The sequence below is a fragment of the Gracilinanus agilis genome, chromosome 5 (assembly GCF_016433145.1).
Source record: "Gracilinanus agilis isolate LMUSP501 chromosome 5, AgileGrace, whole genome shotgun sequence".
In the NCBI taxonomy this organism is placed as follows: domain Eukaryota; kingdom Metazoa; phylum Chordata; class Mammalia; order Didelphimorphia; family Didelphidae; genus Gracilinanus; species Gracilinanus agilis.
The window spans coordinates 104,910,916-104,938,834 of record NC_058134.1 but is presented as its reverse complement, the minus strand read 5'-3'; the positions used below and the strand labels follow the sequence as shown (position 1 = coordinate 104,938,834).

General features: G+C 35.9%; 1 protein-coding gene across 3 annotated transcripts in view; it reads right to left on the bottom strand.

Moving 5' to 3' along the window:
• TPK1 (thiamin pyrophosphokinase 1) overlaps nucleotides 1–27,919 on the bottom strand; it is a 504,980-nt gene that overhangs the window by 233,491 nt on the left and 243,570 nt on the right. For all 3 annotated transcript variants that reach the window (XM_044679729.1, XM_044679728.1, XM_044679730.1), the window contains one exon: nucleotides 20,718–20,790. In XM_044679729.1, coding sequence (XP_044535664.1) covers nucleotides 20,718–20,790 — 73 coding nt within the window. The remainder of the gene's footprint in view (nucleotides 1–20,717; nucleotides 20,791–27,919) is intronic.

Genomic DNA, 27,919 nt, shown 5'->3' with positions numbered 1-27,919 from the left:
CAATGTTGAGTCAGAGCAACATGTGCTAAAACCTTGAATATAATGAGAATACTGTGGATTTTTAAATTAATATCCAATATTCCAAGTATCATATTTAAAAAGTTTGTTAATAATAGACCCAGCTATTCAGCCCGTTCACCAGAGCAAAAAAAAGGAAGAACCAGGCAGAGCCTCAGAACTTATACAGAATGTGACCATGCAAACTGTGATAATTAGGTTGTCTTTCCCCCTTACAAAAGGTAGACAAAAGGAAAAGCATTCTAGGTAATACAGAAAGGAAGTTTGGGTAATGTAGTTTTAGGGGTTCCATATATTTCTAACTATACAATACTATTATGGGAAAAAAGGGTTTTAATGTTTTCTTTGATATTTAAAGATTACCAGAGGGGTTCTTAACTGTAAATGGAGCAAAAGTCTTCTAATTCTACATAACCGAGAGATGTCAGGCTACAAACCAAATCTCTATCAAGTGATTAGTGTCTGAATTTTCTTATTTGCTACCTTTTCTTTACCTTAAGAAGCATTGCTAACTATTAAAAACTCCTAGGAGTAACAACATTTTGTACTTATTGTTCCTGTAGATTTCCGATGTACCACTTTCTAAGACTCTTTTTCCAATCACAATCTAGTAGTTGGGAATAATATGAAGTTTCTGAGAATCCAGCATGAAAGAATAAAAGGGCCACTGAGGGGGGAAAATGTTTTAGAAAGGGGAAACTGGAGTCTCTGGAGATCTATTATAATGTTGCAGAAGGTAATGCTGGCATTTAAACCTGTGTTCTACCCAACTAAGCCAACCTGCCGACAATGAAATTAAATTGGAACGCATCCATTAAAGTAATGAACCAGAATGAGAACCAATCACAAAATGAAGGCTATCAAGAGTGGAAAGGACCTCCAAGGGCATCTCTACCTAAATAATAATCCCCTCCTACAATATATCCAAGAAGTGGTCACTAGCCTTTACTTCCTGGGCAAAAAATGAGCCTGAGCCTCCTTACTCCAAATGAAGCCTTCTTTCCACTACAGGAGGACATAAACTAGATGGACTGTGTTTTAAATGTGTAGTTGTCATGGAGCCTATGAGAGCCATGCCTCTGATTCTGGCTTAATATTCAGTGAGAAGTCCAATAATTTATGCCCTTTACCATGAATCCCCATTTATTCCTCTCCACCTCTCATCCCTAAAAATCCATTCCTTGCAACAAATCAAATGATTCTCCTATGACAAAGAGAGGGAGGAAGGGAAAGGAAGTGAACCAAATGAAGAGCAGGAAATCATGAGTGACTAGGAATGGGATGGACTAATGAAGCAAGTCAGAAGTAAAACAAATGAAGAGAAGGTGCAAGCAAATATTTTTGAAACTGTTAAAGTGGATGAGGAATAATCCAGACCCTGATCCTAGACTACAGTCTATTTCAATATTGAAAGAAGAATTGGATCAAGGAAAATTAAGGGGGATATAAAAGGATTAAAGAGAAGAATAGGAAGTATAATCTTAAAGACAAGGTAAGAACATCTAAATGAGAAAAAGAATATGTAAAGGAGTAAATAAATTAAAGAGGAATCTAGGTGGTTCCATGGATTGACCACTAGATCTGGAATCTGACAGTTCAAATATGGCTTCAGATGTTTACAAGCTAAGTGACTTCAGGCAAGTCATTTAACTCTGTTCCAGTTTCTTCATCAATAAAATGAATTGGAAAAGGAAATGGCAAATCACTCCAGTACTTTTGCCAAGAAAACCTCAAATCAGGTCACGGAGAATTGAACCCAACTAAAATGAATGAACAAACTGATGGAGCTGTTTGATAGGTAGAACAAAAGATTGAAACAGAAAGGTTGATATAAAGTTAAATAATAGGAAAATTAGGCTGTAGGGGAATTAAGATGGGATTAAGATAAAAACCTACAATTAGGTTCTTTACATTTTTTAAAAAGGTGATAATGGGTCATGAAAGTTCTAACCCAACCTTTGCTGAATTAGAGGAGTTGGGAGGATAGGATCCAGCCTGGGTATGAAGAAGAGGGAAGCAGAGATTTCAAGCAGGGACACCAGCCAAGAAGGCTCTGCAAGATTCTGGCAAGTAGAGAGGCCTCACCTGGCTGCTGGTAGTGCCAGAGGGAATACAGGGGCATAGGAGAAATATCATGTGGATATAAATGTCAAAACTTTGATTGGCTATGGGGGGATGAGAGAATTAAGAGTCAAGGATGGCAGGTAGACTGTGAGCCTTGGTAACTAGGATAAAAGCCAGGACCTTCAATGGTAATAGAGAAATCAGGGGAAAGGAAGTGTTTGGGGGGGAAAGATAAAGAATCAGTATAGGACATGCTGAGTTGAAGATGTCCAGTTTGAAATGTCCAGTAGACAGTTGGAAAAAGAGAGGTCAAAAGAGACTGGATAAATAGATCTGAGAATCAACTACACAGAGTGATAAGTACTCCAGTGTTTTTCTGTATTCACCATATTCATAATTTCCATTACTTACATTCTAGAATATCTTAACAACAAAGCCAGAAGTCAGAGGTTTCAGGCAATTTCCATGCAGCTGATTGGGAAGACTAATCAAGAAACCTCTAATACCTCTCAGGAAACTGGATCTTCCTACAGATCTACCAGACTACATTTATTCCCTGAAAAATACCATGATTTTTCCTACTGAGTAACAGAAAACCATCATAGCTGAACATTAATTGAATCACTTTTGTAATGTGATGTGTTTGCTCAAACATGTCTCTTCCTTGTGAGAAGAGGGAAAAATTAAAAAAAAGGGCCCTCTCACCTTTTTCATACATACTTTTGGTTATAAACTGTGACTTTTACAATTAATTAATTTCAAGTACTACCTTTTTTATGTTTCAGTGCAAGGGAGAAGGCTTCAGATATTGTAATTCTGCTTATTTTAAAGTACACTGAATAATATTGGACAAACAGGATAAGAAAGAAAACAGAATGATAATTGGGACTGGGTTATTCCTAGGGGTTAGAAAATTATCAGTGTTTTAAATTTTTTTGAAAGAGATTAGTTGAAAGCTTAGAAATTCTATGAAGCTTGAGAGGATAAATAAATTGTAACATGCCTCTCTGAATCCGTGCCAAACACAGAAAGAGGAGAAAGAAACTCCTAAAAGGTCAAACAGTAAATTTGAGTGATATTCCCTTGTAGAACAAATGTTTAAAAATGACATTAAATATGATGGGTGGTAGTATAAAAAAACAAGTATTATTTTTCAAAATAATTTACATAACGACATGAAGATAAAGGTGCTGTAAGCATTAGTAATGCTAAAACTTATCTAGTTAAGCTTTCAAGCCTCAGGAGTCCTATGATCCTAAATATTTCCTTAAATTCAAAGGGTTAAATTCTTCTAAGAATCAGAATATGGGTTTTGATTGTTTTTCTAAAATAAAATAGATCATTCTATTCTATTAGTGTCCTTAAATATAAATAAGTCTATTTCACTTTTACCCAACATTTTGTGAAGCTGTTTCAGCTGCTTGTAAATCATCTGATTTTAAGTCATGAGAGTCATCTGCCCCTTCCAAAGGTTCAAGGAAATGTCACAAAACTCTCCCCTACCCCTTACCCTCAGGGTCTCCCAAACAAGACACCTTCCCACCAATGAAAAATCAGGGGTTGCAATCCCTAGAATACTGTTTTTCCTGTTTTTCACTCCCTCCAAATTGTATATTAATTGTGAGAAAAACCAAACTTCTGGGTCCTTGGCTAGTGAAAGTCTCAGTCCTGGTTCATTTTGAAATTGCATATATTGCCAAATAATTTGTTTACATGGATGAAACTCAGTTTCTTTTTTGGTGTTGTTGTTCACCATAAGAATTTTTATGGCAACATGCCAAGGCCATCAGTTTCCAATTACTCCAGGGATACCTATACTCAAGAGAATAGGAGAGGAGAAAAAGGTGAGGATGCAAGGCTCAGTGGTCATGAGAGCTTAGTGAATAAATTAAGAGTTGGGGGGGCAGCTGGATAGCTCAGTGGAGTGAGAGTCAGGCCTAGAGACAGGAGGTCATAGGTTCAAACCCGGCCTCAGCCACTTCCCAGCTGTGTGACCCTGGGCAAGTCACTTGACCCCCATTGCCCACCCTTACCACTCTTCCACCTAGGAGACAATACACCGAAGTACAAGGGTTTAAAAAAAAAAAAGAGTTGGGGAGAGGAAAGAAGTAAATACATAAAAAGGAGAGCATGGCCCAATAAAAGAAATTACAGATTAAGAGTTTAAAAGAACCTTTGAAACCATCAAGTACAAAGTTCTCACTGTAAAAATGATAAAAAATGAGTCAGTGTGGCTAAGGAACTTATCCAGGTGCATATAGATAATAAGTTTCTGAAGCAAGGTTTAAATCCAGGACTTGCTGATTGAAAGTACAATACTTTAATGAATACTATAGTACACTTCCTTTGATATTTGGTAAGAAATCTGATCATAAGTTTTTACAAATGTAAGATGAGGAAGAAATAATCAAAATAAGACTTTGAGTTATGGCTCATCATTTTAGTGCAGAAACAAACCTTTTTTTTTTTTTTTTAGTGTGATAAAACACTGGATGAATCTATACTTTTAGGTGGAATGAATGCTGCCTTGACCTACGCAATCCTTCTATACCACCTCAATTTACAAAATTCTAGACTATGTTTTCCCATAAATTCTTCATAGATGATCCACTCAATGTAATGTAAATCTTTTCCTTATTCTTTTAGAACATTTGGGTCTTACTAGCATATCCAAAAGTTTTTTATCCATTACTTTTATATGAATGGCCCATCTTCTTTTCCAAAGATACATTTCTATTATAACACCTTTAATGTTGTCTCTAATATGTAACTTTACTAGTAAAGCACTACAGCTAGCTGTACATAAAATATGCCTATTTCCATAGCATTATGTTTTTGTATTCGTTTTTTGGTAATGCAATCCTTCTGAGATTTTGGTGTACCATTGATTCAGTCATACTATTTCAAAATGAAGATAATGAGGTTTAAAGAGAGGGTTTTTGTTGTTTTTTGCAAGAGAAGAATTTGGATTCATTGAAATAACCATGCGATGTTTCCACATGTAATCTAGTATCATTTACTCCTCCTATTCTAAGACCCAAGTGCCAGTTAAAAAGGTACCCCTATTTATAGTGGACCCATCAGATGTACTATCTACACATCAAAGAAACTGTCTCCTCTGAGGTACTCCCTAAAACCTTTTTGTTTTAGAAAAGTTCATCAGAATGATCAATCAGTACTCTATCCAAGAGCCAAAATCAGGGTTACATGCAAATCAGTTAACATATGCTGTCAATTTTTTAAAAGAGCATGACAATGAATGTCAATAATTAATTTAATTTCCATAAGATGAATGCAAAACTCATTAGGATATCATCCTAGATTATTTAAGTAATCACCATTATTGAAAAAGATTTCAAAAACCAATCAGGTCATTCAGTGCTGACTCCTCTAAATTCTTTCATCAGAAAAGAAAGCAGTTCACTGAGAATGATTTATGGCAGCAAAACAGCTTTGAAGCTCAAAAACAAATAGAACTTTCAGAAAGATCACCATCATCTCCCAAAGTAGAGGTTATTCTGTTTGTGGAAGGAGGTAATGTCAAAGCACTTGATTGGAAACTGAAGACAGGGATGGGAAAGCAAGTGATGCCTGAGTAACAACTCCCTTTGGTCAAAGAGCATATAAATCACACTGACCAGCTGGGTTGCTGGGTTTGCTCCCCGCTATTATCTAATGAGGTTTAAATCAGATAATCAGATCTTAATAAAGCATTTGAGAAGACTAAAGTGTTTGGATCAATGAAGACATAAAAACTTAAAATTATACTAAGATTTTGGGAACACCCTGTGTAAGGGTGCACACCTATGTAGGTATACATGTATTGAAGAATTTTATATAAACTTTACATATATGCATATCTTATAATAAGCATAAATTAAATGTAGCTTTGCAAATCTTAAAATGCTATGAAAATATTAGCAAGTACCACTGCTACTGGTTCTAGACTCCATTTGGCACTTTCTGAGCTTCCATGATTAAAAAAACCTGTGCTTATCTTTTCTCTTTTCCCCACCATTAGAGTTCCTTGATGTGGCTCAGGGTGAAACAAGTTTTTATGGCCAAAAAATGCCTCAGGTCCTTTACCCTCTGTTCTTAAGTCATAGTCTTGCTGCCTAATTCAGAAAGTACTTGGGCAAATCATTTCCCCCAAATCATCATACTGAAAAGAATCCATTCAGCTCTGAACCTCTCTTTGCCACCTTAAAAGTAGGGTTTTTAAGACAAACCATCCATAAGATATTACTATCTACATCCATGCCTGAAATCCGGGTAAGCACTTACCATGCAGATCATTCTATCATAAGGATTTGGAGCAGGAAATGGGACTCAAGAGATAATAACTGATAACAGATATTTACAGAGCACCTTAAAATTTGTGAAGCAAATCCTATGAATTATTTGATACTGAGCCTCAAAACAACCCTGTGCCTTACATACTAGAGGCATTATTATCCCCATTTGATAAATGAAGAGAGACTTTGAGAGGTTAAGTGGCTTATAGATAGATGGCAGTGTAGAGAGGGCTAGATCTGGAGGTGGGAAGCCCTCATAAAGTTCAAATCTGCACACACTTATTTACCTGGGTAAATCTGGGCAATTCACTTCCATTATATCTATCTCGGTGCCCTCATTTGTAAAATGAGGAAAATAATAGCACCTATCTTTCAGGGTTGTTATGAGGATCAAATGAGATGTGATTTTAAAAGCATTTTGAAAACCTTAAAGCACTATATAAATAAGAGATACTATATCACTCAAGATCATATAGCTAGTAAGGGTTTGAGGTAGAATTTCAAATCAGTTCTCACTGACAATGATCGTTTATTCAATCACATCACTTAACTAATGAGGAATCTGGGGCCAGAAATGGGAATAATTGCTCCAAGGGCATAAGTACCAGAGCTGGGATTTAGAAAATCGGGTCTTTTCAATTCTAATTTAATATTTGATACCATGGTTATTACACTGTAGAATGAATAGTTGTTTTTCTCATAGACATGGTTAAATGAGGAAAAAAAGACTATAAACTTTTCTATTCAATTGTGCTTTTTCTGTTATAAATACACAATTTTATTATAATCAGAAATGACCACCATATTCAAATAGGGCACAAAAATTAAGAGGAATACTGAAATAAATATAAACAGTATCTTTTTTTAAAACTACTCAAACTGTTCTAGATCATTGCTTTACTTAAGCTTATGAAGGAAAAGACCCATTTGCCATGTCTCACCAGCCACTCAATCCCTTGATATCATACTTCCTAGATTCATGGAGTATTCAAGCTCTACAAGGCCTTAAAGGTGATATAGTAAAAGCCATTCATTGTACAGATCAGGAAGCTGAAGTACATAAACATTAAGTGCCTTGCCCAGAGATACAGCTCATGGTGTACAGCTCCATCAATTGATTTGGGCCTCATTTATGTTTTCTAAAGAATGGAGCATGTGTCTTGCAGTTGGTCCAAAACAATAGGATACCATTATTCAGAAACCAATCAGTGAGCCCTCTATGATGTAGATCATATGTTTAATTATCTGCTACCTGAATAAAAAATGACCAATCTAAGGTCTCCACTAACTCTTGGGGGGGAAAGCTGTAGTTGAATCTCCAGACCCTAGATATTTTTGTTCCATAGATCAATGGGAAAGGGTCATAAATTAGGGATGTGGGAAGTCTTATAGACCAACTGGAAGAGGGTACCTTTTTGTTTTATTTTGATACTATCAAAAGGAGGAAACAAGGAAGAAGGATGAGGAGAAAAAAGAGTGCTTCTTTTCTCTGGCTATAGCACCTCAAATATATTCCTTTGTTTAGGCTTATACCTTACCCCATCCAGCAGTTCTCTATATCTAATGTGTTTATTATCTATTAGTTTAATGAATGAATAACTGGTAAAATTTGAAGGACAATGAGATGGCTTCTCCAGCTCTCAAATTTTATCTTCTATAACTTTCAGAAATTCTTCCCTTTGTCATAGTGCTTGAAAAGTCACCAATTAGAAATTTAATTAGATTAAGAAAGTATAAGGCTGAGGTTCCATCCTCTATCCAGTTAATTGCAGAAGGCTCAGATATTGTAATTCAATCAGAAGCATAAAATGAGTGTGAACAAATTCTCAATCAAGAGAATTAAAGTATTTTAAAGTTGGATGAAAGCAGATGGTGCTATAAAGAAAATCTCTTCTCATTGGCTGAAACGATGAAATATATAATAAAAATTCTAATCTATTACCAATCTCAGTAAAGTGGACAAGTCAAGTGATAGAAGAATAAGAGAGCACAGTACACATGAAGGTAAGTGACAGGTGCCTAAAACAAATTAACAGAGGTTGATTCTGAAAAAACCTACATAGTGTTTGTGTGATGTTATTATGACACTATGTGGCATAATACAACAATAAAATTGTTGTAAGCCCTGGAAGACTACATCTCCCAGGGCTCTCTGCTACAACTTCCCCCAGCACCTCCCATTTCCTTTGTGAGAGGTGTTAGAGAAAGTATAAAAGAGAAAGTTTGGTGCCTTTTTCATGCTCTGCTCTCTGGAGCCTGGAGGCTGGCTGACACTATCTACCCTGATGTCTCTCTCAATGCCTTTTTTCCCTATCTAGATACATCCTAGTTTTCCCTAGACCTTCCCCTTTCTAATTTAAATAAAACCTAGCTATTCTAAACCCTAAAGATGCTCTCTGATCTTTTATTTGAGCCCAGAAGGGCTCTGGTCAATTTCCCCCTGCTGAGGCTGAGGACGGCTACCTTCCTTTCCCTTCCTCTACCTTCCTCTCTCCTTTTTCCCATCCATCCTTCCTTTTGCCTTCCTACCTACCTTCCTCACTTTTACCTCACAACTAGAATATCTATATGGATTTCTAAGGAACTATCAGGGCTATGTTGTTTCAGAAAATATAATTAGTAAATACTTTTCATCACAAAAAAGGTTTATTTCCTCCACTCATTGTTCAAGTTGACTTATCTGTTTGATATAATGGAAATCATTTTGTAATTTAAAAAAAATAATACATTTTCTATTCTGAAAAGATCATCTTAAATTTGAGTCTGTGTTATTTCCCAGGCCAACAAAGAGGGCAGGCACTCAACAAATATTTGTTAAATTGAATAGAACTGAACTCTTTAATTGAAAACTATCACTGGAAAAGCAGTACTGTATACATTGTGAGCTATGAAATACTATGATACCAAAGATCAAAATTAAAGATATAAAATTAAGTATTTCTTCCTCTTGAATTTGCTACAAGAGAAGATATAAAATCAATTTGGGTCCAACAGAATTACTATTTTGCTGCTTTTTTTTTTTTGAGTAAGAATTGACATTATTCTTTCCCCTGAAGAGTTTAAACACAAAATAACTTTTTTTTTCAACTTTCCTTTTAGTTGTCATTGTATAAAATATACTTTATTTTGCTAAATCCTTGTATTTAATTTACTATCCTTTTTTGTGCACATTGAATTCTAAAGCTTATAAAGTATTTTTTCATCACCAAGCATGACTACAAGGAATTACTTCTTCAAAGAATGATGTCATAGGATTAAAATCTTTGGAACTCAAAGGAATCAATAGTCTAATGCAATCTGCTATTCCTTTTATAAAATTTACTTATCAAAAGGTATATTTTAATTTTGGGGAATTCTCAATTTAATCCAAAAAATGAAGTATCTATAACCAATTCAGGGTCTTTGCTCCAGGGCAGAAAGGAACACTTCTGGTTGGTAACAGAAGAGCAGGACCCTACACCCAGTTTCAAGGCAGAAAAGAGAGATAGTGTCTATTGCTGAGAAGGAATGTGGGCCCTACCTTGTTAAAAATGGAGCACAAGCCAGGAGAGCAAACGCCACACATCTCCTCACATAATAATTCCTTTGAAGCACTGAAAATCTACAGACAACTTAAACTATCTCTGAAAGCAGCAGCATGAAAGAACCTGAAGCTAGACATACTGATTTTCCACTTCTAGGTGAACAGAGCCCAACTTTTCAAAGTCAACAAAGAGGCTGGAAAAATGAGCAAACAGAAAAAAAAAAAAAAAAAAAGGAACTTGACTATAAAAATCTACTCTGGTAGTAGGAAGACCCAGAAAAAACTCAGAAAACAATATTTTTTTTAAAGTATAAAAAAAGCCTCAAAGAAAAATAATAATTGAACCCAAGTACAACAAAAATCCCTAGAAGTGAGTAGTAGAGGAAAAATTGGAAAAAGAAATCGGAGTGATGGAAGAAAATTCTGAAAATACGGAAGAGTAGTTTCAGGGGGGTAAAAATAATATGGAAACATCTATGTGAACTGATACAAAGTGAAATAAGGAGAACTGGGAGATTACTGTGTACAACAGCAATGTTATAATGATGATCAGCTGCAGAAGATTTAGTGACTGATCAATACAGAGATCCAAGACAATCCCAAAGGAATCAGGAGGAAAGAATGCTATCCACCTTCAGAGAAAGAACTGATAAACTCTGAGTACAAAAAGAAATATAATTTTCTTGATTTCCTATTTTTTTTTTACTTTTTTGGTGATAAGGCTAGTATAGAAATAACTTTTTCATGATTTCACATGCATAACCAATATCATTTTATTGGTCTTTTTTTAGTGGGTTGGGAAAGAGTAGGAGGGAACGATGGAGAGAATGTAAAAATCAAAAATTAAAAAGAAAAATATGCTAAAAATAAACAATATTTTAAAATGTAATTAGGATCTATTTCATTACATAAATTAAAGTATAATAATAGTAGAAAATATCTATATATGATCAAAGAAAAAATAAAGAGGAAGAAATTTGGGGATGGACTTTTAGGCAGGGGAAGGACAACAGTAAGAGAGAAGAAGAAGGAGAAAAAAAGAAGCTTCTTAAAGAAGAAATTATGAATCCTTATCCAAAAGCACAAGTACTACTTGTATTTTTTTAAGTTTATTGATAAAGGCACTTAAAGGCTTATCTGTTCTTCACATCTAAGCCATAAAACCAAGCAGATAATATTATAAAACATAAGTTTGAATCTTTTCCCATATAATAGCTCTTGAAATCATTGGATCATAAATATAAAGGTGGATGGGTCATTAGGGTCCATTTAATGCAATCCCATCATTTTGCAGATGGGATCACTGAAACCTGCAAAGTTTTAACTGGCTTTGTCAAGGTCCCATGGACAGTAAGTACCAGCGGTAGAATTTAAACCCATCTCCTAGGATTCCAGAGTTAGTGTTCTTTCTACTCTAATATAAATTAAAAACTATCATGTCCCATGAATATTCTCTTCTTGGATCTAAACAAGTTCTTTTAAGTGATCCTCATATGAATATCACCATGCCACTTGCCCTTTGTTATAAACATGACAAGATCATTCCTAAATTATAGCCCTAAAAAATGAGCACAATATTTCAGATGTTGTTTCCATAGAACAGAACACAAGAGAAACGCCAGGAACACATGGACACACTATGATCACATTACATGGTAGACCACAAAAAAACTATAGGTAGCCTAAGTTCACATTAGTTTAGTGGCTACTAAAAATCCCTTAAAAAAAGATTTTTAAATTCTGGCTATTTTTAAACTGGAAATATTTATTAGCCATGCTTTTTCTCCATCGTGAACTTCTTAAAACTTGATTTTTTTTAAGCAATTTTGAAAGCATCAATTAAATGATCCAAAGGCAAAACCTGTTGAATAATTCTATCCCAAAGACCCACTCTTAAGAAGCACTTTGTAAACAACAAAACACTCTACTCGTAGGTGGCATATTATTCCATTATTAGGAATAATAATGGAGTTACTAGTTGGTAGCAATTTTGGAGTAATTAATACTTTCAATTCCCAAAAATACTAACAAACTGCCAAGTGCAATGCCAAAAATATCTTTCACAAAAAGCTTGGGATATTCAAACATCTGTCTCTGTAGCTATATTTAAGCCTCAGTTTATATCAATGGATGAATTTTTTTATAATTTAACATTTTAGATTCCGGTATGCAGATTTTTAAAAGTGAATTTAAATTCATTAAAATCATAAAAAGTATTGACTAACAGTTTTCCCCCCTTTATCATTGAGTTAGAGCTGCTCTTAAACTCTTTGAGAGCTCCCTTTTGGTAGCACACTGTAAATTTAAGCACAGGGACATAGTTTCTCCAGTTCTACATCTAAAACTCATTTTTCCACAATCTGTAGAAACCTCAAACAAAAGAAAAATGCTCCCAGAGTCACTTTGGAAAGTTTCTGAAATGCTAATTTACAGCTATTGACAGCTATGAATCACTAACAGTCTTGAATGTCACACACATCCAAGGTAATTGAGCATCCTTCAATGTAATCTGCTTTACAATATAGATATGTGAAATGAAAATGAAGCAATTCAAGAAAAAAAATAAAAAGGTTTGCCAAGGAACTTGGCTACAAAAGTCATCTCATGGGATACCAGAAAGTTCTTTTTTTAAAAAATGTCTTTTAGGGTTATGCAAATATACATCATGAAAGGTACACATAACAAATTGTTTCTTCTGTAAAAAAAAATGCAACTTCAATGTCAATCAAAGCCTTGGAAGCAAATTTCTGTTCTCCTTACTAATTCACAGGCATGCACACAAAGTATATACACACTTCAGTGTTGCATTCTTACAACTATAGGCAGAAATGACACCATCTCCTCTTTTTTGATCCAGGGGCCAAATGAAATTCTCTTTTTATGGGAATCAAAGGATCATAGACTTGCAATTCTCAAGGACCCTCAGAGATCACTTAGTCTAGTGCTGTCACACTCAAATAAAAATGGGGGCCGCTAAACTGTATTTAAGGTATCTGAAAGTGACATATTGACTTAGAAAACCACATGTTCATATTAACTATGTTTTATTATACTTTCATTACTTATCTAACCATTTCCAAATTTGAAAGTTGGTTTGGGCCAGATAGGAGAGTGTCATGAGTTGTATCATGCCAGGGACCCACGTATTTGATGTATCTGATCTAGTCTACCTCCATCTATCCCATTTTTTAAAGTAAGAATACATATTGCCATGACTTACCAAGGTCATATGATTAGTAAAGTCATTAGGTTGGACCCAAGACCTCTGATGGAACAATAAAGATCTACAGTGTGGCATTATACGACACTGGAAAAACTGAAAATAATGCATTTCCTTGTCAGTGTTCTTTAAGCATAAAGCAACCACTTTATTGGGATGGTGTTGAGGAAATTCTTATTTAGGTACATATTTGACCATATGACCAACCTAAGCGCTTTTCAACTTTGGGATATAGCAGTATACCATGGATACAGATGATAAATATCTGTGTTTGGAAAAAGCCACAGAAGGCTCTAGTATTCATTCAAAATGTGCTGATTACCTCTATGAACCATCCAAATTAATGAGTTTCTCTTGGGAATTCTTTTTTCCTTAGCACAAAATCATATTAGGGGTCATAGCATCATCAATTTAGAGTTCAAAGAGCCCTCAGAGTCCCCATATTCTACCTTCAGAATTTTACACGAGAGTAAACTTAAGTGGCATAGCCAAGGTTATAGTGGCAGTAATGTCTAGGGCAAAATTTGAACCTGTCATCTCTTTGCTTCCATAACCAGCATACATACCACAATTCCTCTTCTGACATTTTAGTGTGTCACAGAACCTCCATTTGTACTGAAGAAGCAGGATACAGTAAATGGGTTCTGAACTGGGAATCTGGGTCCCAGGGTACAACTTCCACCTCTATTAATCATCTATGTTCTTTGGGGCAAGTTTCTTAATCTCTCTAGACTCATTTACCTTATCTGTAAAATGGTGTCAATAACAGTTGATTTGCCCACTGAGGTTTTGAGCATGAAATAGGAGAATATATAAAGGTAAAGAAATGTAATAGGCAAAACTAACAACTAAAGGACAAGTCATTTAATCTCAGAGATTTGGGGTAGTTTCTCCTCCTCTTTTATAAACAATGTGGATGTTGAACAAAGATAAACTCTTCAGGTTCCTTCCAGCTTTAAATCCTATAATTCTATGAGGGTATGATGAATTCTAAGAAGGTATAATTCTAAGAGGGATTTGGATTCAAGAGACCTGTGTTTGAACACCCACTCTACCACTTACTTCTTATGTGTCTTTGGGAAAAGAACTTAAATTATTGCAAGTCTCAGTTTCCTTATCTGTAAAATCAGAGGGTTCAACTAAGTAACCTCTAAGTTCCCTTTTCTGCCATAAAGCTATGATTCTATAACCCCTTGATCTTTAAAATCCCAATCTTACTACTACTATAGTGTCCACTTTTTGCCCATAAACATTGTATAGTGTCTTATGGTCATTATGCTGTTTTATGTAGCATCTCGAAGATGCTTAGTGTTCCACATACAATTAAAATAACTATATAAAATTAGAGGTTACTAGGTAGAGACTGCCTGTACCTCTTTCTCTTATGTTCTTTCAGTAGGAGTATGAAGAACAAGAACTGGTATTTAGTAAATGCTAAATAATGATGATAAAGAAATGTGGGGGTGGAAAACATAGTAAAGCATGGAAACTACCCCACTGACTTGCAACTGGCAACCTATTATTCAGTTTCCTCTCATCTGTCATGTCATGATATACTCATTCCACTCCAACTTGGCTTTGGAAATTCATGGTATTTCTGGAGTGGTTTAATAACCCTTTATTCCTCCCAAATGAAGCTGGTATGATTCTAGAGGTAATAAGGTAACACTTACTAAATATGTACCTCAGAGGAAAATAAAGATCCAAGGGATGAAGAAAAATGGCATAGTGTATTGACACTGGTTGGGAGATTTCAATCTGACAGCTTGTTAGGATTATAGTCTAAGAAGATTGAAAAGATTCAACACACATTCTATGGCTATTATGTATATTTGGCAGACAGGGGCATATATTTGGAGAAGTATTCTGAACACCTCCTGAAGCATAACAGCCCCATCTTGAATCCATTTACCAGTTTAATGGCCTACTGGTTTGTTCTCTTGAATTCAATTTTTAACATCACAACAACCAAAAAAGAAACTGTCCTCTTAATTAAAAGACAAATGCTACTTTCTTTTGAAATCAATGGTCTTGCTGTTGTTATTGGTCATTCTTCATTTTTGAAGATGACCAGTGATATCATGGGGCGATGTCTTGACTTGCTCTTGAGTTGGTGTGAGGCAGAGTTGCCCAAAGTCATCAGTCTCACTGAAGTCCAGTGGCAAGACTAAAGTCAGGATGACTAGCAATAGCCCAGGATGCAGAGGATGATCTTGGGGTCTTTGAAATCTAACCAAACTCTAGGGGCCCTATGGCACCTGCTTCAGACATCTTCATGGCAGTGGTAAGGAATTGTTCTGCCCATTCCATCCGTAAAAATCTTCACATTCTTAGGGGAAACATCTCAGCTAACTCACCAAAAGATTTGAGTCTCATTGGTTTCCCTCAACCTAGTCTAGCCCTTTTACAGAGATGGTTTTAATAAGATGTGGCTACAATGCATGTTATAGCTTCTTGGAGCCACTGGGTGAAAGATGAACACCAAAGATGGATTAGCAGACCTGAAAAGGACTAGGCAAACTCAGACCAGAGGTGCTACTGCTCCCTGAAAACTCCATAAAACTCAATAGTCTTGTGTCCAAGAATGGGAGACATGTACCAGTCACAATCTCATCTTGCTGTAAGACTAACCTACCTAAAATTGTTTTAAGTTACTCTTCTTTCTCTGAAGAAAATAATTTGGTTTCTCACTGCCTATGGCAGTGAGTTCAAATTGGCTATTTTACTTTCTTGCTACCAAAGTCCTTGGCATTGAGGAATGACTCAACATTAGAAGCTGATATGATTTTAGCAGTAGATAGGACATTAAAGAAGAGTCACTGTTTGCCTCTCTGCCCTAAGGAACATGGGACTTTTCTATTTAACTTCCAATTGAACCTTTCCCTATCTTATTCCCCTCATTCCCCATTCGAATGTGAGCTCAAGAGCAGGGATTATCTTTTTTCTACTTATATCCCCAGCACTTAATTCAGTTCTTTGCATGTAGTTCATGATTAATAACTTTTTTCATTTATTTCTTCATTCAAGGCTCTCCATAACCTCTTCTCACAAGAATCTGGTCTACAGGATTGCTATGATCCTACAATCTCCTTTACCTTATGTCCCAGGTCTCCCTCCCCAAAACACATCACCTATGCTCTGACCTAAAATATCCTGCGTATGTAAAATCCATTTCATCTCCATCTTAGTATTTGTTAGTTCTATCACCTATGAGTGAAATTCAGTTTATTCTCTTTTCTCCACAGTCTCCTCTGACTAGTCTATTCCATGATGATTAAATATTCTTTGAACTACTGTATACATACTTGGTACCATCTATTTTAGCGAGCAATTTTCCTCCTATAGTTTCATATTTCCCCAAGTAGATTGCAAGTCCTGTAGGACAAAGGAGCTCCTTGTCTAGAATACAGGCAATGTTTCATTCTGTTCTTAGACTCCTCTGTTCTCCCCTTACAGGGTTTTACAGGGAACAGGTGTTCAATAAATACTTATTAATTTATAGAGCACATAATGTTCTTAATACATATGTGCATGGATTATCGATAAAAAAGCAGAATACAGTGGAACCCTGGCTTCAAATACTTATGTAAGGTGTGCTCCTCATGGGTGGAGAGAATAATGAATCAATACTGCATGCATGTATGAGGATAGGAATTGGTGTGAAAACTTCAGAGAGAACACATTCTTCTTCATTCCTCCTTTGAGAGAAGATGCATATGGCTGTGAACTCGTTTCAGGGAGAGCTCTATGGAAAGAGAATGGAAGGAAGCCATGAAGAAAGCAGCTTCTCAATACATCCTTAATTTCGAAGTTGCTTTCCTGGAGACTTTGGGGAAATTCCCCTTAGGAGTAATCACAGTCTTTCTCTCGGTTGAGCTGAGATATCTCATTCCTAATGGAAGAGTGTGTCAATTCTGTGTTTTCTGCCAGTAACTCTGCTAGGGAATAGGGATAAAGACATAAAAATCCTGACCTCAGGGAGCTTAAGGAATAATAACAAGATCCACAACAATGACATAAAAATGGCATATATTAAAAGAAAGGAATCTAGAAAAAACATGAATGAAATATGAGGAGAGGTGATTTTCATATAGGGAGATCAGGGAAAGCTTTGTAGAGGAGGTGGCACTTAGCATATTAGGACTGAAAGGGAATATTTAGTACAAGGTCTTCTAGTTCAACTCTTTATAAAGAGGAGAAAACTGAGGTCTAGAAGGTTAAATGGCAATTTGCAAAAGGATACAAGATGACAAAGGTAGTAAAAGGTAGGGAGAGGATGTGAACTCAGATCTTTAGGATTCTTTCAATTGTACTTTGCCAAAAGGCCCTGCTCTATTATTCTCCTTTATTCTCATAAGCCAGGACTTTATTCTGAGAATTATGAGTCTTCTTTCCTTTCATGTGTTAGAGCTAAACTTTATTAGCTCTTTAAACTTTATCTTTAATACTTTAAATGGACAAGAGAAATGCTTTCTATTTTTCCTTCTGGTCAGGAAACAAATTTTCTGACAAGTGATTTCTTCTTCTTCCTTATCATTATCATCATCATTATTATTATTATTTATTAATTAACATGGGTAAGTTGCTTTCCTTAACTTAAAAAAAGATATTGCTCAGTCTCAATAAATAGAACTCTAGCTTCCCCTAATCCTGGGGCTCTTCACTCTTTTCATTCCTGTCTGTTTTTTAGAGGCTGCTTTACAGAGTCTTCTTTCTTGTTTGGAGAAAAAAAAAAAGGAGGGGGGGATCTGTTTGAAATGGGGATGGTTTGCCCTCTCATTTATGAAAGGGCACTTAGTCAGCTTAGGTCAAAGATAATGGCCTGTGGGAACTAGGTGTAATGATGCATGGGGTTGTAATTATCATCATAATCACTGTTATTATTAGGAATAATAAAACCTACAAAATACTCATGGTGTGCAGAATATGATACATAATCTGTGTCTAAAACACAGCTTTTGCCCTCCATAAACAACCACTGTTAGAAATAAAATTAGATAAACAAATCACACCTGTTTTCATAAAGCTTTGTGTTATGTTGTTTAGGTCAGTATTTTTATAATTAATTTTTTTTAGCTTTTTTATGGTTTTAGGAAAGGATAAACATAGCAGAAATAATAGGAGGCTAGTGCAGATTTTTTTTTAAAAAATGGTACCCCCAAAAGGGAATCTTTTTTCCTTTTGTCTCACTAGATATACATCGATATAAAGTAAACTCTGTCTATAAACCGCCCTCCTTTGTTCCCTGCAAACACCACTCACTCCTTTGGAAGAAGGAGAGATGAGCCAAGTCTTAAAAAGATCTTCAACTTTCTCCCAAGTTGCTGCCTCCCCTCCCACCTTCGTCTGCTGTTTTCTCTCCTCATGAATGTATGATTAATAACTGTGTGTTTGTAAAACTCTGCCTTGTAAGCAAAGCTGAGGACTTTCCATCCCAATGAGGCTGAGGTATGGAGTTAATGAGAAGTGAGACTGTGGGGAATGAGTAGGAACATGCCAATGTTAATGTAATTGAGCATGAATATCAAACGCTGACAGGGGAACACTCTTCCTCTGCTGATGGAAAGCTAGATCAGCTGGTTAGCAGATGGAATATATGTAGAACAGGATTCACAGCTATCCCCAGAACTGCCACATCACAGCAATCTAGGCTTCACAACAACAGATCCTCTGGTTTCCCAAATGGAATTATTTCCCTTCTCTTCCATTTAAAAGCAAACAATTACACTTTCCTTTTCCTTTCCTCTCTGCATCTTCGTTCAACCTTAATCATATATCTTCCTTCATCCATTTCCCTTTCTACCATTCACAGGAAAAAGTAAGATTTTACTTGTTTCCAAGACATTTTTGTTTCTTTTGAATAGAGCTAGATGACCGCAACAAGTTTGGTGCCCAGTGAAAAGAATTTTCAGAGAAACACAGGTGAAGTGAAGCTGAAATTACTTCTCTTTGGGTTCTGCCTTGGCCTCAAACACCAGGGAAATAATGAGTGTTAAATATATAAATACTCTTTCATGCTTTTGCACTGTGGATAGGATAACAGTAAGGTGGGAGATCCCTGGGAATCCTGCAAAGAAACATGAATGCAATGAATGCTTGGGGAATTGTGACTAATGATTGCTTTCCAGTCCCAGTGAAAAGATATTCTTGGTCTCAGGTCCATATGAATATTAAGGCCTAAATTCTATAACCAAAGATCACAATCTCAAGGAAAAAAAGGAAGTTTTAGCTCTAAGTCATGTAGTAATTATATACTTATAATGTCCAAAGTAAAGTGAGGCTTAGGCAGTACCAGCCTATGAGAAGGAAGGCGAAAAATAGGACAAAGCTTCATGATAGGCTACAGGGGAAATGATGTTAGATGTGTAACTGGAGGACCTGAATTCAAATTCTAGGTCTGTCTCTTACTACTTGGGTGAGTCTGGGAAATCTAACAAGCTTATTTAAAACTTATTCAGCTGTAGAGTTTGGGTCATAAAGATCACACACCATTTCCCGTAAATTCCCATCAATACTTTGAGGCTCATGAGGGCAAAACTTGAGTCTGGCTCATAGACTCACTATGGTGAGATCATACTATGGGTGCCATGTTGCCTAGATGGATGGATATGAGGTGCTCAAAGTGGCAATGAGGCTGAGGAATGAGGTAAAGGTGCTGGGAATCATAGTTCTGGGGTACAGAAATTAATGACACGCAGCCACAGTGCTAAGCAATGGAGATAACAAAGAAAAATGCAGTCTTTGCCCTAAAAAAATGTCCCTCTGTAATAATGTGTAAATAACTAGGAACACCAAGATATGGTTAGAGTAGGTGAGAGAAAAACCTCAAAGCAGAAGGTACTGGGACTCAGAGAGATGGGAAAGACCTCCTGAAGAAGGTGGAATTTGAGGTGAGACTTGAAGGAAGCCAGCAAGACTACGAGTCTGAGTGTGGGGGGATATAGATTGGCATTAGAGCTTGTCCATCTAACTGCATGTTATAAATGCACGAAGTTTTTAGGCAAGAAAGAAATGGCAGGAAAGAGAACAAAGATGGTAAAGGAATAATGACTTGTCCAAGTGTGCACAGAGATCTGTGACAGACAATGGTGAAACAATGAGAACACTGAGGAATTTACTTATTTATTTTTCTTTTTCTTTTGAATATTTTTCCCTAGATACATATTTCATATTCTTTCCCTCTGAGGAATGAATTTAAAAGAACCCTGAAATGGGCAAAAACACTAAAAGAAGATACCCAGCTAAAGATTATCAGCGACCAACCTAAATATTTAATTCCCCATCAAACACAACATCTTTGTGATATTTATGGATACATGAATCAAGCAAATTACTGGTATCCCATAGACTTTATGAATTAAATAATGAAGAAATAAACAAATAGATACGTAATGAGTAATGAAAAGAATAAATAGATTAACAGACACAGGAAGAAAATAGAAAGCTATATATTAAGGACTTTCTATTTCCCCCAAAGTCAAATATATTACTTCTCAACTAATTCTCAGAAGGAAACTGAGAAAAAAAGGATAGAAGAGTAAAAAAAAAAAATTGTGTATTGAGATAGCTCTTTAAAAAAAAAAAAGTTTTTATTTACCTTGACTTTGTAGTACTCTTTGACTTCAGGCCTAATAGAATCAAAATCTCCACTGATGTACTCAGGTAAGAAGCTGAAAGAAAGACATTTCTTGTAAATAAACTAATTAAGGTTGTTTCTTTGCATAACTTCTAAGTTGAGACTGTAGGGAATTGCTGTGCTTTTCAACATGGGGTTGGGGAGGAAGTATAACTCCCTAGAAAATATTTTATCACTGATATAAGCCTTTACAATTTGCTCTGAGTTTTGATCTAATATAATTGACAGTACTTTGTATTCTAAGGTTGTCTCTATGAGGATGAAAATGGTTCAAATGCTTCATGAATTCATTTAAATAGCTAGTCAGTACTGCGTAAGTTGTACAAGAGTTATTGTTTAATTTTCAAAACATTTTTACAACAATAATGTTCCTAGAGTCCTCGATAGAGTCTCTATTTTCTGAAACTATAAACAGCACCAAGGCAAGTCTAGCGCCCTGGTTTTCTGAGAAACATTGAGGTAGAAACAGCCAAATCCAAGAGGATTTCAATTCTTATAAAGTGGAAATAAAATCAGAAAACAAAAAAGATGCTCATCTTTCTTATTTTGAATTTCATTTACTATAATCAACAATAACTTATCTGGTGCACACTGAAAAAAAACCTCAAAAATAAGTAATATTTTGCTTTCCTTTTTCCTCATTCATCCTTATTTCTGTATCAGAAGGGCTAGTGAAAAAGTCATATCCAAGCTTCTGAAGATCAAATGGACCCATAATCCAAGAGGTCTCCTACTCACATTTTGAATTATGGCCTCTAATAACTCTTCTGGTTTATTATGAAGTTAATCTAATGCCTCAGCATTCTTTTGGAATCCCCTACTTTACAGACTGTTTAGTTATTTCACATGAAGGGAAACAAACAAACAGGAAAAAAAAAAAAAAAAAACAACAACCCTATATTGGATGTCTCTGAAAGTTTGCAAAGGACGAATCCACTGTTTAGTTGCCCTTGAGACAATCCATCTAGATCAGTAATGGGCAAACAACTTTTTAAAGAGGGGGCCAAAGGAAAGGAAATGCTCCTCTGTCAGTCTGTTTCTAAGGCAACTTTTGAAGTTTCATTGAATTATATCCTACTCATTGTATTCCTCAGATTAGGAATAATGTGCCGCAGCCTGATAGAACATTTCAGCCCCCCCACCCACCCATCTGGCCTGCCAGCCAAGTTTGCCCATCATTGATCTAGATTATTTTCCGAATATAAATGCATCTTTACTAGTGGCAAATAGAATTCTAGTTCTTTTGAAAGAATTTCAGAGCTGTCTTTTCCTTGGAATATAGGGTTAGACAACAACTTTATTTTTTTTTAATTAACATGTGGTCATTTCCAAACAATTTACAAAATTGTCAAAGATTGTATCTCTGGTAGAACACTTTATGCTTCAACAAATTCAAAAGCATGTTCTTGTTATTTCAACTTTTAAAAAAAGCCTCAAATTTTCATTCCTCCACTAAATCTTTTCAATAATTTTCATATCCAATTAGTCAATTGTTGGAAATTAGAAGTCCCTTCCAAGAGACTTTTTTTCTTTTTCAGATTTTTAAATTATATATTTAGTAGTGACCACCATCACCAAAAAACACTTAAATAAATAAATGCATAAAATAAAATCATGGGTAAAACTATAAACTCCAAATTGTTAACAATTTGTTTTAAAATATGTAAATTATCCCTTTTGATTTGTTTTAGTTGGATACTTTTTTCTCTCAATTTTGTGGCTGTTTTTAAAAATGTAATTATAACCTATATTATTATTATTCTCTTTTCATCTCATTATATATTTTCCTTGTTTTGTTTGTATCTCCAATATTTGTCATTTCTAATAACACAATACAATTCATTGCATTCAAATATATTTCTCACAATCATTATGTTTGTGTTATTTCCAATTATCTTTTCAATACAAAGCATCCATGAATATTTTCATATATACATAGCTTTTCACCTTCTCAATAATGCCCTTAGGGCCAAATCCTAGTAATAGGATCTGTTTCACAGCTCTTAATGTATATTTCCATTCTCTTAAAAAAAACAATTCACAGCTGCTCTAGCAATGTAATATTATGCCAATTTCTCCATGTTCCAATCACCATTTAATTTGATCAACTTAACCTTTCTGGTTCACAGTTAACATACTTTATCAGGGCCATATTTAACTGGATTAGTCCTTAGGCAGCAGACAAAATCTGTTTCCAGGACCATATTCTTTCCAAAACCAAGTCTTTCCAACCTGGTTGAACCTAGTGGAGCTTTTCTTCCAAAGCCATAACCCCTCAGGAATGCACAATTACCTTCAAAGTATGATGAGTTTTAAAGTAGAACTTATGCAAAATATGCTTTTTAAACCATTGCTGTACCACCAAAAATTATGCTTGGATCATGTGTATGCTCAGGCTTGGATTTACTACTAGTCTCATGTAGATATATAGGGGGTTCTCCAGGTATCTATCACATTTAACTTATCTAAGATTTTATTCTTAACTTCTTATTTTTTGGTTAGATATATCTACTTCTGAGAGGGAAAAATTAAAGTCCCCCACTATTATTAATACTTAGCTATTTTCATTTGTATGTCATTTAGAGTTTTCTTTGAAAATCTAGATTCTATCATTCTTGGTGCATAGAGGTACAATACTGATAATACTTCATTATCCATAGTACCCCTCAAGGTAAGTTACCCTCTGTTCATCCCTTCCAATTATATCCATTTTTGCCCCATCTTTGCCAGAGATCATGACTGCTACCCTTGTCTTCCTCAGATCAGCTGAGAGATGGCATATTCTGCTTCAGCCCCTCATCTTCACTCTATCTATGTCTCCCATTTCAGTGTGTTTCTTGTAAACAATATACTGTCAGGTCATGGTTTTTGCTCCTTTCTGTTATCCATTTACTTCCCTTAATTGAATTTATTGCATTTATAATCAGTCATATTAATTAGCTTTGAATTTCCATTTACTACATTCCTCCTCACTGTTTGTTCCTCTCTTCCTTTCTTTATGCCATATACCTCCTCAAATGTCGGATTTCCTTCAACCAATACCTCTGTAATTCACACTCCTTCCCCAAAATATCCCTCTATCCTCTCCCATTGCCTTCTTAGTTCTAAATTGGCCCACATTTCCAAAGGCCACTCCCTTGTCCCTTCCCTCTTACTTTTTACTTCTTCTTCTATTCACCTTAACAAAAACCCTTCCTTAACTCCACAACCCTGCCCTCCTACTTCTTGACACAAGTTTGATTCTAAAAATCTCTCTATTTTGTCCCAAGAGTGGCTTTCTTCTCCTCTCACCTTAGCCCCCTACCTCTTTACATGCACTTCTCTCTAGTTATCTCTCCCTATCCTCCCTTTACTTATCTCCCCTTGCCCTCTTTTATCTTCACCCACCTTTCCTCAAGGGAACTCCCCATCTCTTCCTTATCTCATCTTCCTTCCCTCCTGTTTCTCTGTACTCTAAGATTTTTATCCTTCAAAAGGTGTATGTTCCCTCTTTATCACAAGTCTGATAAGAGTAGGCTGCTAGTACTTCTAGCCCTCCATTCCTCCTTCCCTTCTCTGTGGCAGCTCCTCCATTCATTCTTCCTTCCTATGATCTAGTCATTCCACCCTGCCTTCTCCTGATCTATTCCACTCCCATTTCCCCTCATTCCATTACATTCACTTTGACCTCACATCTTCCATCCATTCTTGCTCTTTCAAAATACCCAGGCAATGATGCCATTCCTAGTGAGCCATAGATGACATTTTTCCATACAGAAATCAAACAATTTGGTCTTTTGGGTTGCTTATGATTCATCTTTCATTACCCTTTGTACATTTCTTAGAGGTCAAATTTTCTACCGAGTGCTAGGTTTTCCCCCAAGAATCATTTGAAACTGTTAAACTGTTAATTCATTTGATGTCCATTTTTTACCTTTTATAATTATGTTCATCATTTTATAATTATGTTCATCATTGCTATATATGTTATTTTTAGTTGTAAGCTTAGATCTCTTGCTCTCCAAGATATTTTGTTCTGTGCCCTACATTCTTTTAATCTTGCAGCTGGTAAGTCTTGTGTTATTCAGACTGCAGCTCCATGGTATTAACTTTTTTTTCTTGTTGCTTGTAGTATTTTCTTTAAACTAGGGGCTACAAAACTTAGCAATGATGATCCCATGTATTTTCATCTTTGGTTCTCTTTAGGTAGTGATTGAGGGATTCTTTCCATTTCTTTTTTATCCTGTGATTCTAGAATTTCTGGGCAATTTTCCTTAAAGATTTCTTGGAGTATTGTACCTAAACTAGTTTTTCAACAAGTTTTCCAGGACTCCAAGTATTCTTACACTGTCTCTCCTTGATCTATTTTCCAGGTCAGCCATTTTGTGATGAAATGTTTTATATTCTCTTCTATTAATTCATTCTTTTGATTTTCCTTTATTTCTTATTGACTTAGAAAATCCTTAGCTTCTTCTTGTCCAATTTTAGATCTCAAACTATTTTCTTCCATGATTTTCTGGAGCTCTTTCTCCATTTGGGTGATCTTTAATTTACAATTTCTTGATTTTCTTGCATAGCTTTTACATTTTTTTTCTAATTTTTCCTTAACTTCCATCATTTGGTTTTTTGAGATTCCCTCCCCCCAAACCTTACCTTCCACATTAAAATCAATACTCCATATTATTTCTAAGACAGAAGAAAGGTAAGGGCTAGGCAATGAAGATTAAGTGACTTGCCCAGGGTCACACAGTGAGGACCTGTCAGAGGCCAAATTTGAATCTAGAACTTCCCATCTCTAGGCCTCACTCTCAATCCACTGAGCTACCCAGCTTCGCCTTTAACATCTTTTTAAACTTTTTCTATAAGCTTTTGTTGCGTTTTTGGAGATTTATTGTATTTTTTGCTATTTTTGAAGTAGGCATTTTTAATTCACTGTCCTCTGAGTTTGAGCTGAGGCCTTCTCTGATCCCATAATATCTATCAATAGTTGGGTTCTTTCTCCTTTGCTTACTCATTCTTACTTTTTTTTTAAATTTTAGTTTTAATTTTTGCCGTGTAAATAGGCATAATTATTGGCATTTTACCGGACTCCCATAGTCCCTGGGGTACTGTATTTTTTTCCTATTTGTTTTGGCCTGGGTCCTATTTAGCTATTCCAATTTTTATAAAACAAGGTGAGATGTACTGCCAATAGTTCACAATAGACCTCAGGTGCTCCAACCAGAGCCTGAGGGAAGTTCTGCCACCACTGCTCCAAGGAGACAGTCCACTTCCTCTTGTGGCAGCAGCCAGGGACTCTACTCTGCTGGGAGTGACCACAGCTGATGGAGCCCCCGTCTCACAGCAACCACAGTCACGCCTGTGTGCCCCTTCCTCGCTCCTCCTTTCCTACTGCTCGAGGGAGGGACAGAGCAGGGCTCCAATCCACATTCCGGGACCTTCAAAGGGGCCCACTGGTTAGCAGGAATGTTTGAGTTGCTGTCCTTAGAGTCTGGTGTCTGAGGGTTCTGCGATGGCTACTCCTCCCTCAGTCCCCAGCTGTGGGCCGGTGAGGTGACCAGAGCCAAGGCTGTAGCAGACAAAGCTGCTCCCAGAGCCCTGTACAGATTCCAGGGGTAATCCCAATTGCATCAAAAGAAGTGAGGTTGTCCATCATACACACATGGGCTTCCTTGTCGATTCCGTTGTGTTTGCTCTCTTCCTGCCCCAAAGGGCTAAGAGGTAGGGCTTGGCCCCCCAAATCTTCCTCCCTAGTTGTCCGAGGCTGTTCAGCTTCACTACACACTCTTCTCTGGTTTTTTGGCCACTTTTGTTATTGATTTTATGGAGTTACTTTTGGTTGTTTGAGGGGAAGATAATTAAGAGGGCCAGGAAGCTTCCTGCCTTACTCTGCCATTTTGTCGTAATCTGTGTGACTCTTTCAATGACAGTTTGAACAATCTAAATTTGACACTGAGTTTAATTTCTCACTTTGTTCAGTATTATAAATGTAACTTGGGGAAAGCTACAGTCACATCAACGGACACTCTGATCTTCTCTTTTCTCATCAGCAAAACTTGGATATTAATAGTTAAACTAAAAGCTTCACCCAACCATGGAAACGAAAGGAATTTGTAAACCATGAAATATTATATAAATGTTTAGTTTTGTTTTTTTAATCATTTCAGTACTTTAATGAATTTATGATTTCATTGATGTGAGGTATTGCCTCCCTACTAGTGCAGAATACAAATTAACCACCTCTTATATAATTTGACTTTCATCTTCTTTTCCTATGTAAATTCTGTCCCTGCCCCTTCATAAATCCTCTAGCAATTCTACTCGTGTTCTGGAAGTATTCTGTCAGATTCCTTAAACCCTTTGTTCATGTTCTAGAAATTCTTGGAAGTATGGTGAAAGCCTATGGACCCTTTCTCAGATATTATTTTTCAAAATGAGTTTTTATTGATGTCTTATTTTTTTGTATCATCAGAGTTTTTCCCCAGAATTCTCTATTTCCCTCTCCCAGACAGTCATCTCATACATTAAATGACATTAAATTTTTTTTCAAATGACATATTTTTAAAGACAAAAAAGGGAAAGGAAAATGGAAAGAGAAAGAGAAAGGGAAACAAAAAGGAAAAGGAAAAGTATCAGCACAATGGATCAATACACTGAAGAAGTTTGAAAACATGAGCAAAGTGGAACATGTCTAGAGTTTCTACCTTCAGGAAAAGGCTACAATATAATAAAATTGATCTGATTATAAAAGAAAAACAAATTTGGTTGAAATGTAGTTATCAAATTAAAAAAAACAAAAAACAAAACACAAATTATAGGAGGCAGCTGGGTGACTCATTCGATTGAGAATCAGGCCTAGTGATGGGAGATCCTAAATTCAAAATCTAGCCTCAGATACTTCTCAGCTATGTGACCCTGGGAAAGTCACTTAACCCCCATTACCTAGCCTTTACCACTCTTCTGCCTTAGAACCAATACAAAAGTTAAAGGTTTAAAAAATAATTACAGACCTCAGGGTAAGATCCTAGATCTAGATCTCTAGATCTTTTAATATGTTTTGAATGCTACTATAACATTTGGTGTGTCCACACTACTTGATGAGCTCATTGCCTTCTATATATTCTTTGCCTTCCCCCCTCCCCCAAAAAACCCACATCCTAACAAAGCAATTCAAGTATAATTTA